The sequence below is a fragment of the Colias croceus genome, chromosome 8 (assembly GCF_905220415.1).
Source record: "Colias croceus chromosome 8, ilColCroc2.1".
NCBI lineage: Eukaryota > Metazoa > Arthropoda > Insecta > Lepidoptera > Pieridae > Colias > Colias croceus.
Genome location: NC_059544.1, coordinates 1,609,901 through 1,624,005, shown reverse-complemented (window position 1 = coordinate 1,624,005; position 14,105 = coordinate 1,609,901). Strand labels below are relative to the sequence as shown.

Here is a 14,105-nt window from a genome sequence, read left to right as displayed (position 1 = left end):
TATACGAATTACTACTGGTTTATTTTCAGATAATATAGTGTTCCCATCCCACGCAGCTCGTCTTTCTGACGAATCTATATTGGATACGTCATTTAATATTCAATTAACACGAGATTGTGGGGACGACTTAATTTGTCAGCCTCTATTGCTTATGACACTTGAATCTTTGAACAAGTAAGTTGGGATCTGTGGTTGGGATGTATTTTCTTAACTACTTTTTTTTTTTTTTTTTTTTTTCAAGTGGGGAAATCTTGCCTAAGATACCCACGGCTCCCGGGGAAGGAGCCGTGGGTTATGTCGGATTCCTACCGACCAAAACCCCACCGTGTACCAACGCGCTGCTTTAGACGGGATGCGGGTACACATTCGCAATCTTCCGCATGTCCCGCCCAGCAGTTGCCCGTTTCCAGGCTCTCCGCCACTTGCCCGTTTCCAGGCCCTCCACCAAATGCCCACCCCGGGGTGGCGCAAGCCGTACACGAGCTCACGCCACCCACTCGCCGACGATGGATTGTTCCCCGTTCCATCATCGGCGTTCCCCAAACCCTCGACCCCAGCACTGACCGGCCGAAGGACGCGCGCCGAAAGGCCCTCCGAAACGTGAGTCACGCGTCAAACGACCCTCCGGCGCACTTTTATAGAGGTTTCCCTCGCAGCCCCCACCTCACACCAGAGGTGGCGGCCTTCGGTCCGGCCCCACGGACCGGATTACGAGTTGGCAGACGGCTGTCTCAGGACAGCCGCCGCCCTACACCCACCTACAGGAGTCACCGCGTGTCACAAAAGTGACGCGTCGGGATCCCGCCCCCTGTTTTGTTGGTAGTTAGACTACCAACAAATAACAACGCGCGCGGCCTCTGGCCGCCATCCATCGCCGCAAAGCGCAGCCCCCTGCCAGTCGGTCGGAACGAGACCCAAACGAGCCCCGAATCGACCTTCCAACCCCGTTTTGCCCAGCCAAATTACCAGGCCGCGACCACTAGCCGCCATCCCTCGCCGTACCACAACGGCACCTGAGCCAATCCTGGCCCCCCGGAGGATCCTAGCCAGCTAGCCAGCCATCCAGCCAGCCAGCCAGCCAGCCGGACAACCAGCCGGTGACAGCATGCCAGCCAGCCGCCGTCCAAAGCAGCCAGCCAGCCAACCGGTGGAGCAGCCGGTTTCAGCCAGCCTGCCAGCCGGCCCCCTAGCCAGCCAGCGAGGCAGCCGGTGTGACCAGCCGGTTCCAGCCAGCCCGGCCAGCCGGCCTTCAAGCCAGCCAGCCAGCTATATGGATCCCTGGCCGTCGAACCAATCGTGTCGTCAGACGACAGACCGGCCTTTCAGCCCCTCCGCGTCCAATTAGCTTCACTCAGAGTACACGAGGGCACTCCAAGCTACTGAGCCCCCCCGGCCACGACAAGGCTTGGAACTGATGGGGGGGTATTTTCTTAACTACTAAATTAACAAATATTATAAAGAAGGTTTAATTTACGATTTAGGTCAAACTTTTTACCTAATTAACTTAAAATCGAGCATAAAACAGTTTTGTTTAAATATGGTGTTAGGTTTTTTCGATAAATTTCAGTAAAGTAATACAGATCTTCAAGGATCGGTAACTTCTTTTGGAAATGTCATGTTCCAATTTTTTATTGAAAAATACTTGAAAAATATAATAAAAGAGTCTATTAAATTTTTTCAAGAATACATGATAAAAGTTTACCAAAAGTAAAACTATATATAAAAATTATCATTTTACAGCAAGTATCTAAAAAACCCATTATCAAAATATTTTTAATTAATCTATCAACCCTTAATTTTTAATTTGATAATTATTTCAGTCCCTACATCCCCGGTTCCACTGACCGACTCGGTCTCAAAATCAGCATTATCAATAGAGAAGAAGCATCATACGGAGCGGAAATACATCTCCAACTAATTTCACCACCAAAAAGACTTCCCAGTGCTTGTTATTTGGAACATTTTAATGTAACTTGTAAACTACCCTCACCATTTTATCGCGGGGAATCCATAGAATGGGTTATAGAAGTGGAATATTCTAGAGAAATTATGGTAAATGAGGAAATAGGTGTGGAGGTGGAGTTACATGTGCCGTTCTATAGAGGAACTAATATGGAAAGGGTTGTGAAGCAATTGACGATTTTTGTTACGCCAAAAGCAAGTTTTGCTGTTAGCGGGTATGTATGATATTTGAGTTGAAAGTGAAACTTACCGTCATAAACTGAGTTGGCTCCGTTTGTCAAGTCACTCACTGCCACATTGTTGTGCTTAGAATAAGATTTTTTTTCATAATGATGAAAATGCTATTGAATTTGTAAGACAAAAAAAATGTGTTCGTGTACTAGTGTACACACGTAAGAAGTGAAACTTCTTTATGACCTTATTATTCAAAAAATAATTTACTTTATGCAACTTTACAGAAATACGTCGAATCCCGCGTGGTAGGGATAAGAAAAAGATGGCGCGTAACGGAAAAATGTCACGCGTAACGAAAAAATGTTACACTAAATTTTTTTCCAACCCCGATAAAGAAGTTTCACTTCAAAAAGCTTAAATATGCGTGGAAAACAAATGTGTACCTATGAATATTATATAATTTGTATAGAAAAACGTTCCCAAAATATTGTTTTGTCTCCTGTTGCTCTATCGAAATAATTTCTAAATGTTTAGTATAGACTATAGAAAAATCGTCCATAATATATAATTGAGTTTTATTATAGGCTATGTTATAGTATAGCAATTGGATAATATCTAATATATATTATAAAGGCGAAAGTTTGTAAGGATGTATGGATGTATTATGGATGTATGGATGTTTGTTACTCTTTCACGTAAAAACTACTGAACCGATTACAATGAAATTTAGCACACATATAGAGGGTAATTTGGATTAACACATAGGATAGTTTTTATCCCGGAAATCCCACGGGAACGGGAACTATGCGGGTTTTCCCTTGCAAACGCGGGCGAAGCCGCGGGCGGAAATCTAGTTTTGGATAAAACTTTCCTATCAAAAAATCCACTAATTCTTCCTTGAAACATTGAAAATTTTCAAATATTAGAACTTATTCTGTTTTAGAATGCTATTTATTACATTTTATATACCTACTTATTATTGATCTTTTAAATAGATAAACCTCACAATGTACAGGATTAACGAATTAGCGCATCACCTCTTGGCTGCAAGAGCTTCACTATCAATTTCTACGACTTTTTACAAATCTTGATAGATAACCGAAAAAAATAAAAGCGTGCCGAGCACACGTGTCAGAAGTGAAACTTATTTTATTTAACTGTTAGGTAATTAAAAAAAGGTTAGGTAATTAATTAAAAAATCGCAGAAGCAATGTTGTAAAAAATGAAAGAAATATGCAACTGATTTCAGGAAGCCACTGCCAAATGCTACAATGTCGGTCACAAGGGATAAGTTTAATGAACGAGGCCAAGTGCATTTTGAACATTATTTTGAGGTAAAATTTTATGAAGTTACATGTTAATTCTTAGAAGAATTTAAAGTTACGGTCATTATACATATTATACAGTTTTTGTATCATTTTTTTTTATTTTTGGTCCATATTAAGGAAATATTTTCTTTTCAGATAACGAACTTTGGTCCCTCGGATTGGTTTAATCTATCCGGACAAATTGTACTTCCTGATAAAGTAAGTATCCTTAAGTTCATTATTTTGGTCTGTTGTTTATTTGATAAAGAAAGAAAAAATAGAGCAAAATTAATGTTTTTATTAACACAAAATATTTTTGATGACCTTTCAAATCGTTTTAATAGTACAATTTCAAACAATAAATGATCAACTATTTTATAAAAAGCTAGGGATCCGCCCCGTCTTCGCCCGTGGTAAATATTTCGCAATAAAAGGTAGCCTCAGGGTCTAAAGATTGTCTGTGCAAAATTTCATCAAAATCGGTTGAGAGGTTTAAGCGGGCAAGCGTAACAGACAGACAGACAGAGTTACTTTCGCATTTATAATATTAGTAGGGATGTACATGTCAGTATTAGGATTAAATTACATTTTAATATTTATAGTTTTCGTTGATATTGTTCAGATTGACTTTTTTTATTTTATAGTGTAAATAATGTAATATGCATATATTATAAATTATTTATTAATCTTTGTTTTAGGTGAATGTATCCAACAAGATAAAAGGCTGCAGTGAAGGTCCTACGATTCAATGCGTTTGGTCGATTCCTGCCAAAGTTTCACTGCCTATTCCCGTATTTTTGTTCTATGATTTGGATAAATTTGGTAATTTTTTAAACATAATAACTATATTGTATAAAAATAAAGCAAATGTAAAAAAAATATTTACAATAATAAGACAATATTTTCCTAATTCCAATCATATTTGTGATATCTACAACGTCCTTATTCTTTCAGGGAAGTTTCTCGGTGAACAAATAACACTTAATATAACTACGACATTGTTATTACTGGACGGTCAAAATAAGTAAGTTCTTACCAAATCTAATTCTTACCATCTGATTTAATTTTACCATAACTACCTCAAAAAAGCCTCCCAAACGTCTTAAATCTAGTATTATTAAAAAAAATATTTTTTTATTATTTCGAAATATTTACATTAGAAAATTTATGCTTACATTTTTAAAATACATTATTTTATCGATAGATCCTAACTGTCTTACCACAAAAAACTTTAGACAGGGTTTATCTATAAGCGCGGGTTCTCTTCAATCTGGTTTTGTCGTATTTCATAGAGACAACTATTAAAGAAGAAGAGAGATCCCTGGTTTAAAGTTAGACTGTGTTTAAATTGTTTTGTGGTAAGACCAGAAATTTTTAAATACGAATCTATCACATTATTATCAAACTACCCTAACCAAATATTAAAACCGTTTGCTTAAATACAGTGAAACCTGGTTAAGTGAGACATCAAGGGACCTGCAATGTCGTTTCACTTATAGAGGTATTCCACGTACCCAGTGTCTCAGATATACAGGTATAAATAAATATCTGTCTCATTTACAGAGGGTTCCATTAATAGAGGTGAGAATACAGGTTATTTCAGTTATACAGGTGCCATCATTAAATAAAATACGTGGTAGGGTAGAATAAGAATGAGTAAACAAACAATGTTATCTCAGTTACAGAGGTTTATGCATACAAAATTTACTCGCTGTCTCAGTTATAGAGGTAACTATGATGATAAATCGAAAGAACAAATCCCAGATATAGAGGTTTACCTCGTCCCACTAACAGAGGTAATTCAGTGCCAAAGTGTTGGGACCTCAGCATGAGTTCCAGTTATGGAGGTTTCTCACTTATCCAGGTCCCACTTAACCAAGTTTCACTGTATAATAAAAAATCCTTATTTCATAAGTTTTAGTTTAATTTTATATTTTAAAGGAATGCAACAATAACAACTACATTAGTACTGGAGCCGGCGCAACCAATATGGCCGATCATAGTGGGATGTGTCGCCGGGCTGTTATTACTAGCTGTGATAGTTTCTGTTATGTATAAGGTTGGTTATCATTATTTACGTCAAATAATTTGTAAATAGGTATATCTTTACTTTTAAAAACTTTGGCTTCGTGTAACCATTGATAATTATTAAGACTATTATTTCTAAGGGTATTTATTTCGTTTGTATGCAAAAATGACTAAAACAATTTGCTTGTTGCTATAGTTCGTAGAAAAAATATCATAGCCTGGAATTACCAATAAGCTTTTTTTTTTGCACAAAGAAATACTGTCACTAATATTTTAATTCCGCCAACAGACGATAGGTACCTACATTTTCTAGACCACCTTGTGATCCCATTTCTTATATTGTATTTTTAAAATCATCTTTCTTTATTCAAAAATAAAAATTAATATATATACTAAATTTCCAGTACGGTTTCTTCTCGCGACAAAAGCGTGATGATCTCAAGCGACTCCAAGAAGAATCATGTTCTGAAGAAACCAACCAAGCCTGTAGATCTTCTGTCGCAGAAGAATCCACTGCAGAACTGATTAGCGATTCTGAATAAATAATGTATAGATATAGAACACTCTAGTCGTATTATGTATATTGTATAAGTACAAATTAAGATGGTATTGATACAATAAAAGTATTAAACCAATCAGATGTTTTATTTTTCAACCAACTTCAAGAAAAGGAGGTGTTCTATTTGACTGTGTTTTGTTGAGTTTGATCAATAATTATTTTTATGTAGAGACAAGTGTAAATTTATAAAGAGACGAAAAAATTCGATCACGAGGCGGGACTCGAACCCGCATCGTTTCGCGCTAAGCCGGGGCGGATGCCTGACCAATTCAACCACACAGTGATCGAATTTTTTCTATTTGTTGCGGACGGCGATTACATAGACGACGGCGTTGCCGAGCTACAGGCAACGGGGAGCGCGCCTATGTAATGCGCGCTATACCCTCTGGTGCGGACGGCAACTACAGGGACGACGGCGGCGCCGAGCGACGGGCAACGGGAGCGCGCCTATGCGATGCGCGCTATACCCAGCGAAAACGGCACCGGGCCGCGGTAGTGGGGTCGAGTGGGCGGGGCGTATTGTGCCCTTACGCTCATGTTGCTCATCGTACCCACCGTTAGTTTTAAGTAGGATAGAAATGTACTTAAGCTGTAAGATTTGTAAATATTGTATGGTAAATAAATCACCTTGGAAATCGCTGCGAGTTTTAATCAACAAGTGGGAACCTCTGCGCCTCAACCCTATTCAAGAACATACAGTCCACTGACCGGGGCTATAATTAATAGTGCCTGGTCCATCGACGCGCCGGATTTTGTTGAAGCAAACTTCACTGCGAAGACGACGTGCTTATTAAGAAGAAAGAAGATAATACGCCGAGCTACGAACGTTGCGTATCTTCAGTCTTAAGCACAAGACGCTCAGCCGAACGACGACTGCGCTGCGTGTCTACGAGGCTGATTTATCTAACGCGGTTTACCGCGGCTGTGTGTTAGCCCACCTAACGGTGCCAAACGGGCGCACGCAGTTAACGCCGCAAGGCGGGAGTGACTGTTCGAACGCAGTCACCAGTTCGCATCCAACGCGACTGTACAGTTCGACTTCGCCGGTAAGGCGCGAGATCGTGTGTGGGCCGGACTGTAGGCACGCTGACGGGGCAAGGTGTTCCTCCTTGTCCTCGAGCAACCTCACGCACTTGCGTCCTCTGCTGGGTAGTTCCTTCCTACCTCATCCACCTTTTCCATTCTCACGGTGAGCGAACACTGTTGCTACAGCACCTCGCCGTGGGCTGTTAGGGCTGCTAGGGACGTTAGGGACGTTAGGGAAGATGATGACCCGCAACCGACCGAAGAAGACAGACGAGGCGGATGCAGCGGCCGTTACACATACAAGACCGCCCGCATCACCGTCTGAGCTACGTGAAACGACGACGACAGCACCCGCAGAAACAGAAACGCGAGTAGACGACACTCAGTCACAGGCCTCAGTCAGAACGACGAGATCTGTGAGATCGCGAATGAAGGAAGCACAAGCAGAAGCAGGAAGCAAGCTACTAGCGCTCGAAAAGAAAATGATAGCGCTCGAAAAAGAGCAAATACTTAAAGAAATGGAAGCGAACATTGCGAGAATTGCTGACGACGCTAGCGTTGTTGACAGAACGGACGCGCTACCGATAGAGTCAGAAGATCGAGTACAAGACTGGCTCAAAAGACACAGCCAAGAAGCGACCGCTGTACCACAAAGACACGGTGACGCCCCTTTTCCAACACGGGGGGAGTCATCGCGGCAAGTCGCGTGGACTAAAGATACGGTCGGGCAACGTAGAGATGAGTCACCCGTCGTAGAACACGACACAACGAAAGTCGGAACACCGAGAGCAAGATCCCGAGATCGCGGGATAGAAAAGCTAACTGAAGTCTTTGAGGAGCTGACGAGACAAAGGCCGCCTCCAAGACAAGGCTTCGATTTACCTCAGTTCAATGGAAACGTAACAGAATGGCTGTACTTCAAGGCCGCGTACGAGGACACGACGCGACTGTACAAATATACAAACATTGAAAATCTAGCCAGGTTACGTGCTTGTTTAACGGGAGCCGCACGCGACACTGTTGCGGTTCTATTAAGCACAACGAACGATCCTGAGCTAATAATGAGAACGCTTAACCAATGCTATGGTCGACCCGAAATAATTATCGACCGTGCAATGGACGAGATAAAGAAGCTGCCGCGACCCGGCACGACGGCTGTAGAACTTAACCAATTCGCCGTGAAAGTACAGAATATAGCTTGGCTGTTAAACAGCATAGAGGATAGAAGCTACGTTAACAGTACAATGCTCGTCAGAGAAATACTAAATAAACTGAGCCTGCACTATCAAGCACGGTGGACGGACTACGGTCAAGCACATGGCACGACATATGAGCCCATATTTCTCACATTGTCGAATTATCTCATCAAAGAAGCGGATCTACAACTTACATACAACTACAGTAAGAAGACAGAGACAACAACAGTTGAAAAAAGAGAAAGTCGACCGCTACGCCGCGCGAACATTTATGCGACTAATAACGATGATAAAAAGATAAGTTGCTTATGTTGCGGGCGCGAGCATGAAACACCAAAGTGCAAAGAATTTGCAAATATGTCGCTAAGTCAACGTTGGGAACGAATGAAGAAGGCGAGAGCCTGTTTTCAATGCATTGTTAGCACGCACCTGCGATCCCGGTGCAAGCATAAAAGGTGCGACATAGACGGGTGCGATAAACCGCATCACCCGATGTTACATGAAGAAAAAATAGCGATCGAAGAGAAACCGACTGAAGTTGTACTCTCGACTACTATTAACAGCAACAACCAAGCTGTTTTATTAAAAGTATGTCCGGTGTATATAAAATCGGATGGCGAAAAGCAAATCAAAACGTATGCTTTATTAGACGAGGGATCAACAATATCATTGATCGATGAAGACCTCGCACGAGAGCTTGAATTAAACGGACCTACGCAACCCCTACGAATAAGCGGGGTGGGGGCGTCAAGCGACATTATGAACAGTAGATCGGTGCAAATTAAGATAAGCCGACGACACAATGGAGCGACACACGCGATCCGTGTGCGAACAATGACAAACCTAGCAATAGGTGGACAAACAATAAGCGCGAACACGCTGAAATACGATCATTTAAAAGGATTGCCTTTGAAAGACGTCATCGGTAAAGTCAAACCGAAGTTGTTAATCGGGTCCGATAACTGGGACTTGATTATATCAAGAAAGCTGAGAACCGGCAAACGTGGCGAACCCGTAGCGTCACTCACACGACTAGGGTGGGTCATACACGGCACCACACCCAGAACAACATTAAGTCGTGAAAACGTGTTACATACGTATGAAAACGACGATGACTGCGTTAGTAACAAATCGTTGGAAAAACTAATGAAGAAAAGCTACGAAATCGACGCACTCGGTATAAAAGTAACACAAAGAAAATCGAGTGTCGACGAGCGCGCTATACGCATATTCGAAGAAACGGCACGTCGCATTAACGGACGTTTTGAAGTAGGCCTGCCATGGCGAACCGACAAACCTACGCTACCGTTAAACTATGAGATGGCTAGAAAAAGGTTAAAATCCATTGAGAACAAAATGGACCGATGCGAAGAATTCAAACATGCATACACGGCGGAGATTCAAAATCTTATTAACAAGGGATACGCCGCACCGGTAACAAACGATGACTTACCGGCGACTACTACGTGGTATCTCCCGCACTTCGCAGTCGTTAACCCAAACAAGCCGGGAAAACTCAGAGTGGTGTTCGACGCGGCCGCAAGAGATAAGGGCGTCTGCTTAAATGACGAGCTGCTAGACGGCCCCGACTTACTTCAGTCATTGCCGGGAATACTCTACAGATATAGAGAAAATGAAGTCGCAGTGACGGCCGACGTTAAAGAAATGTTTCTTCAAATTAAGATTAGAAAACAAGATCAAGGCGCACAGCTTTTCCTTTGGCGAGGCGATGATAGAACGAGCCCTCCGAAAACGTTTAAAATGACTTCAATGATATTTGGAGCTCGTAGTTCGTCATTCATCGCACACAGCGTTAGAAACAAGAACGCTGAAGATTTCCGATTATCGCATCCGCTAGCATATGAAGCGATAACGAAAAATCATTATATGGATGACTTCGTCGATAGCTTCAGGACCGAAGACGAAGCTATACAAACAATCAAGGAAGTCATACATGTGCACGCCCACGCTAGCTTCACATTAGCTGGGTGGAGTAGTAATCGCGACACGGTGATACAACACACGCCGTTCGACCTGCGAACACGGGCGACCGCGAGTCTAGTGGCCACTAACCACGATATGAATAAGACATTGGGAATGGTGTGGATCCCGCGAGAAGATAAACTTTCTTTCAACACATGTTTAGCGAGGATTCACACCGACGTGAAAGAGCGCCGTCGACCTCCTTCAAAGAGGGAAGCGCTAGGAACGGTGATGTCAATCTTCGACCCGCTGGGACTCATAAGCTATTATACAATCACGGCCAAAATAATACTTCAAAATTTATGGAGGCTGAAGCTTGATTGGGACGAGCCCATACCGGCAGAAGACTACGCTAACTTCGATGACTGGCTGAAACGATTAAATGACATCACCAAGCTGCGAATACCACGATGGTACGGCAATACGGGGGGAGTTAAAGTCGAACTCCACGTTTTCTGCGATGCCTCTGAGCAAGCGTACGCAAGCGCCGCCTACTGGCGCTCCGAAGAGCCGAACGGAAACGTACGCATAGCGCTGATATCTGCTAAAGCGCGAGTAGCGCCGTTGAAAACACAAAGCATTCCAAGACTCGAGCTGCAGGCCGCACTAATCGGCGTACGTCTTGCGTCCGCTATACTAAAGGAGCATAGACTAGCCGTGGCGAGTCACACATATTGGACGGACTCAACAACCGTATTGCAGTGGATTCGAAACGATAAAGCTCGTCACACTCCATTCGTGGCGAACAGGCTGGGTGAAATAGCCGAATTAACGAAGATAAATCAATGGCGGTGGGTGCCTACCGCCGACAATGTGGCGGACGACGCGACTCGTATCAATAACGAAGAAAAGAACGAGAACGACCGTTGGTTCACCGGCCCTGCTTTCCTACGCGAACCGAGGGAATCATGGCCCGAACAAACACCGTGGCTAGAAGTGGCGGCTGTCGAACATTACACAGCCACAGAACGAGCCGACATACGACAGAGCGTACCGGACGTAACACGCTTTTCAAAATACGAGCGTTACATACGAGCGATCGCCTATGTATTAATGTTTATAAACCGAGCTAAGAAAATCAAGACGACGCTCGATACTAATTTGCTAGAAGAAGCCGAACGCTTAGCAATAAAAGCTTCACAACACGACAAGTTTGAAGAAGATATAGAAAGATTGACGAACAAAAAGTCAATATGTCGAAGCAGCAGACTAGCCAAGCTTGACCCCGTGCTAGACGAATACGGCCTCCTGCAACTGAACGGCCGCTTGAAGCACGCAGCCATACCGAACGTATGCAAGTGTCCCGTCATATTGGACGGCGGTCATCGCTTCACAAGACTATTAGTGCGAAGAGAACATGAAAGAGCGCTGCACGCGAACAATGAGCGTGTGGTTAACGACCTACGGCAGCGATATTGGATATTGCGAGTCAGACCGACAGTTAAGGCCGTAGCGAAGGAATGCTCGACATGTCGTATAAAGAAGGCCACGCCCACTATGCCGAACTTCGGTGACCTACCTGCGGAGCGGACCGAGGCATTCGTGCGACCATTCACGAATTGCGGACTCGACTATTTCGGTCCAATGACGATCACAATAGGACGCCGAAGAGAGAAGCGCTGGGGGGCTCTATTTACTTGCCTTTCAACACGGGCTGTACACATAGAGTTAGTCGGCACTCTCACTACGGATTCGGCAATAATGGCGATGCGACGTATGGCAGCGCGACGTGGGTGGCCGCGAGTTATGTACTCAGACAACGCAACTAATTTCCGCGGCGCCGATACTGAGTTACGTCGAGCCATTGAAGTATGGGAAAGTGAACTTAAAGACTATGGCCTACAACAGCGAATGAACTGGAAATACATCACTCCCGGCGCACCACATCAAGGCGGCGCGTGGGAGAGACTTATTCGTTCTGTAAAGACTTCGCTTCTCGCCGTACTTTTCCAAAAAGAACCGCACGAAGAGATATTAATTACGCTGTTAGCGGAGGTTGAGCACACGATCAATGCTCGACCGCTAACACACGTGCCGGTGACACCAGAGGACCCGGAGGCACTCACTCCGAACCATTTTCTGTTGGGTGGCCCTTCCGACATGCCACTAGTAGGCGCATGTGAACATATAACAAAAAGAACATGGAAGAAAGCTCAAGCGCTAGCGAACGAGTTTTGGCGGCGGTGGGTACGCGAGTACTTACCAACACTCAACCCACGCGGCCACCTGCGACATGATAAACAAGCGCTTAAGGTTGGCGATATTGTCATTGTTGCCGACGCTGCGCTTCCAAGAAATGTATGGCCACGAGGAAGAATTACGCAAACATTTCCCGGACCGGATGGGGAAATCAGAAGCGTCATGGTGCAATCAAGAGGGCATCAATTAAAGCGACCGGTAACAAAGGTCGTCGTCCTTCCCGTAGAAGAGGCTGCGTCCCGAGGACTTCACCGGGGGGAGGCTGTTGCGGACGGCGATTACATAGACGACGGCGTTGCCGAGCTACAGGCAACGGGGAGCGCGCCTATGTAATGCGCGCTATACCCTCTGGTGCGGACGGCAACTACAGGGACGACGGCGGCGCCGAGCGACGGGCAACGGGAGCGCGCCTATGCGATGCGCGCTATACCCAGCGAAAACGGCACCGGGCCGCGGTAGTGGGGTCGAGTGGGCGGGGCGTATTGTGCCCTTACGCTCATGTTGCTCATCGTACCCACCGTTAGTTTTAAGTAGGATAGAAATGTACTTAAGCTGTAAGATTTGTAAATATTGTATGGTAAATAAATCACCTTGGAAATCGCTGCGAGTTTTAATCAACAAGTGGGAACCTCTGCGCCTCAACCCTATTCAAGAACATACAGTCCACTGACCGGGGCTATAATTAATACTATTCTTTGATAAAAAAAATCCTGAAGTTACCTCTAAAATATCATAATATAAATGCTCATTACAACCGTATTTTACGATAAAAATCCGTATAAAATCGATGTTATTATATTTTTGATAAAAATGTGAATAGGTAGCGCTTACGATTTTTAGTTTTGATTCAATACTAAACGCGGACCCCCTCACCCCTTACCTCAGGCCCGAATAGCTGAATTTTCGCTGACCATTATCTTCTTCACGGCGTTAATTAGTAGGAAACAAATATTTATTCAAACCTTTGTGTGTCACAATTCTTATAATACCTAATCTTAATAAGGGCTGATTTTTCAATACTTGGTTAAAAATTATTCGTCGAATAACGTATTAAACTACCATTTCAAAAATATATTCTAATTGTCCGTATTTGACAGTTTACAGGTGACATTTTAATGTGTTCGTGTAATACTTTATTGGACGGATAAATTTTAACCAAGGATTGAAAAATCGGCCCTAAAACAAACTCCAGTCATTTATGTGTACTTCAGTATCTAAACAGGGTGTCCTGGCGTCTGTTTAATATTATGCTCAGTAGAGCTAGCCTAGTTTTGATTGCGTTGATTACTTAAATAATGCTTTTATAACAAAATATCAAAAAAATGTATTCGATTCTTTTAAACTTTATGACCCTAAAACACGGCCTTACTCCGTATGAAAAATAGATTTTGGCTGATTCTCAGATATACCCAATTGGCACACAAAATTTCATTAGAATAGGTCCAGCCGTTTCGGAGTGGTAATTGGTAACTAATATTGTCACACAAGAATTTTGTATGTATGAAATATCTTAAATAAGTAGTGGCAAAATTAGGCGGGTTGCCAGTTCTCCTAACTGGCTGTGCATAAAGAATAAAAATACCATAAAGAGTAAAAATACTCAATATACCAATAATGTTTCAGGGGGGTTAGACGAGTGGCTTTCTAGAAAGCCACTTGTCTAGGGGGGCT

At 43.3% G+C, this 14,105-nt stretch overlaps 2 protein-coding genes across 2 annotated transcripts in view; both read left to right on the top strand.

The window, feature by feature from the left end:
- The window catches only part of LOC123694029 (integrin alpha-V-like), a 34,199-nt gene extending 28,093 nt beyond the window's left edge, over window positions 1-6,106 (top strand). The window contains exons 14-21 of the mRNA XM_045639324.1: window positions 30-174; window positions 1,821-2,177; window positions 3,386-3,470; window positions 3,600-3,662; window positions 4,142-4,265; window positions 4,398-4,467; window positions 5,385-5,502; window positions 5,876-6,106. Coding sequence (XP_045495280.1) covers window positions 30-174; window positions 1,821-2,177; window positions 3,386-3,470; window positions 3,600-3,662; window positions 4,142-4,265; window positions 4,398-4,467; window positions 5,385-5,502; window positions 5,876-6,013 — 1,100 coding nt within the window. The 3' untranslated portion in view covers window positions 6,014-6,106. The remainder of the gene's footprint in view (window positions 1-29; window positions 175-1,820; window positions 2,178-3,385; window positions 3,471-3,599; window positions 3,663-4,141; window positions 4,266-4,397; window positions 4,468-5,384; window positions 5,503-5,875) is intronic.
- A 1,189-nt stretch (window positions 6,107-7,295) lies between these two features.
- LOC123693638 lies at window positions 7,296-12,767 on the top strand. Its single transcript, XM_045638824.1, has one exon. It carries the CDS (start codon window positions 7,296-7,298, stop codon window positions 12,765-12,767), a length of 5,472 nt encoding a protein of 1,823 aa, XP_045494780.1.
- Window positions 12,768-14,105: the final 1,338 nt, after the last annotated feature.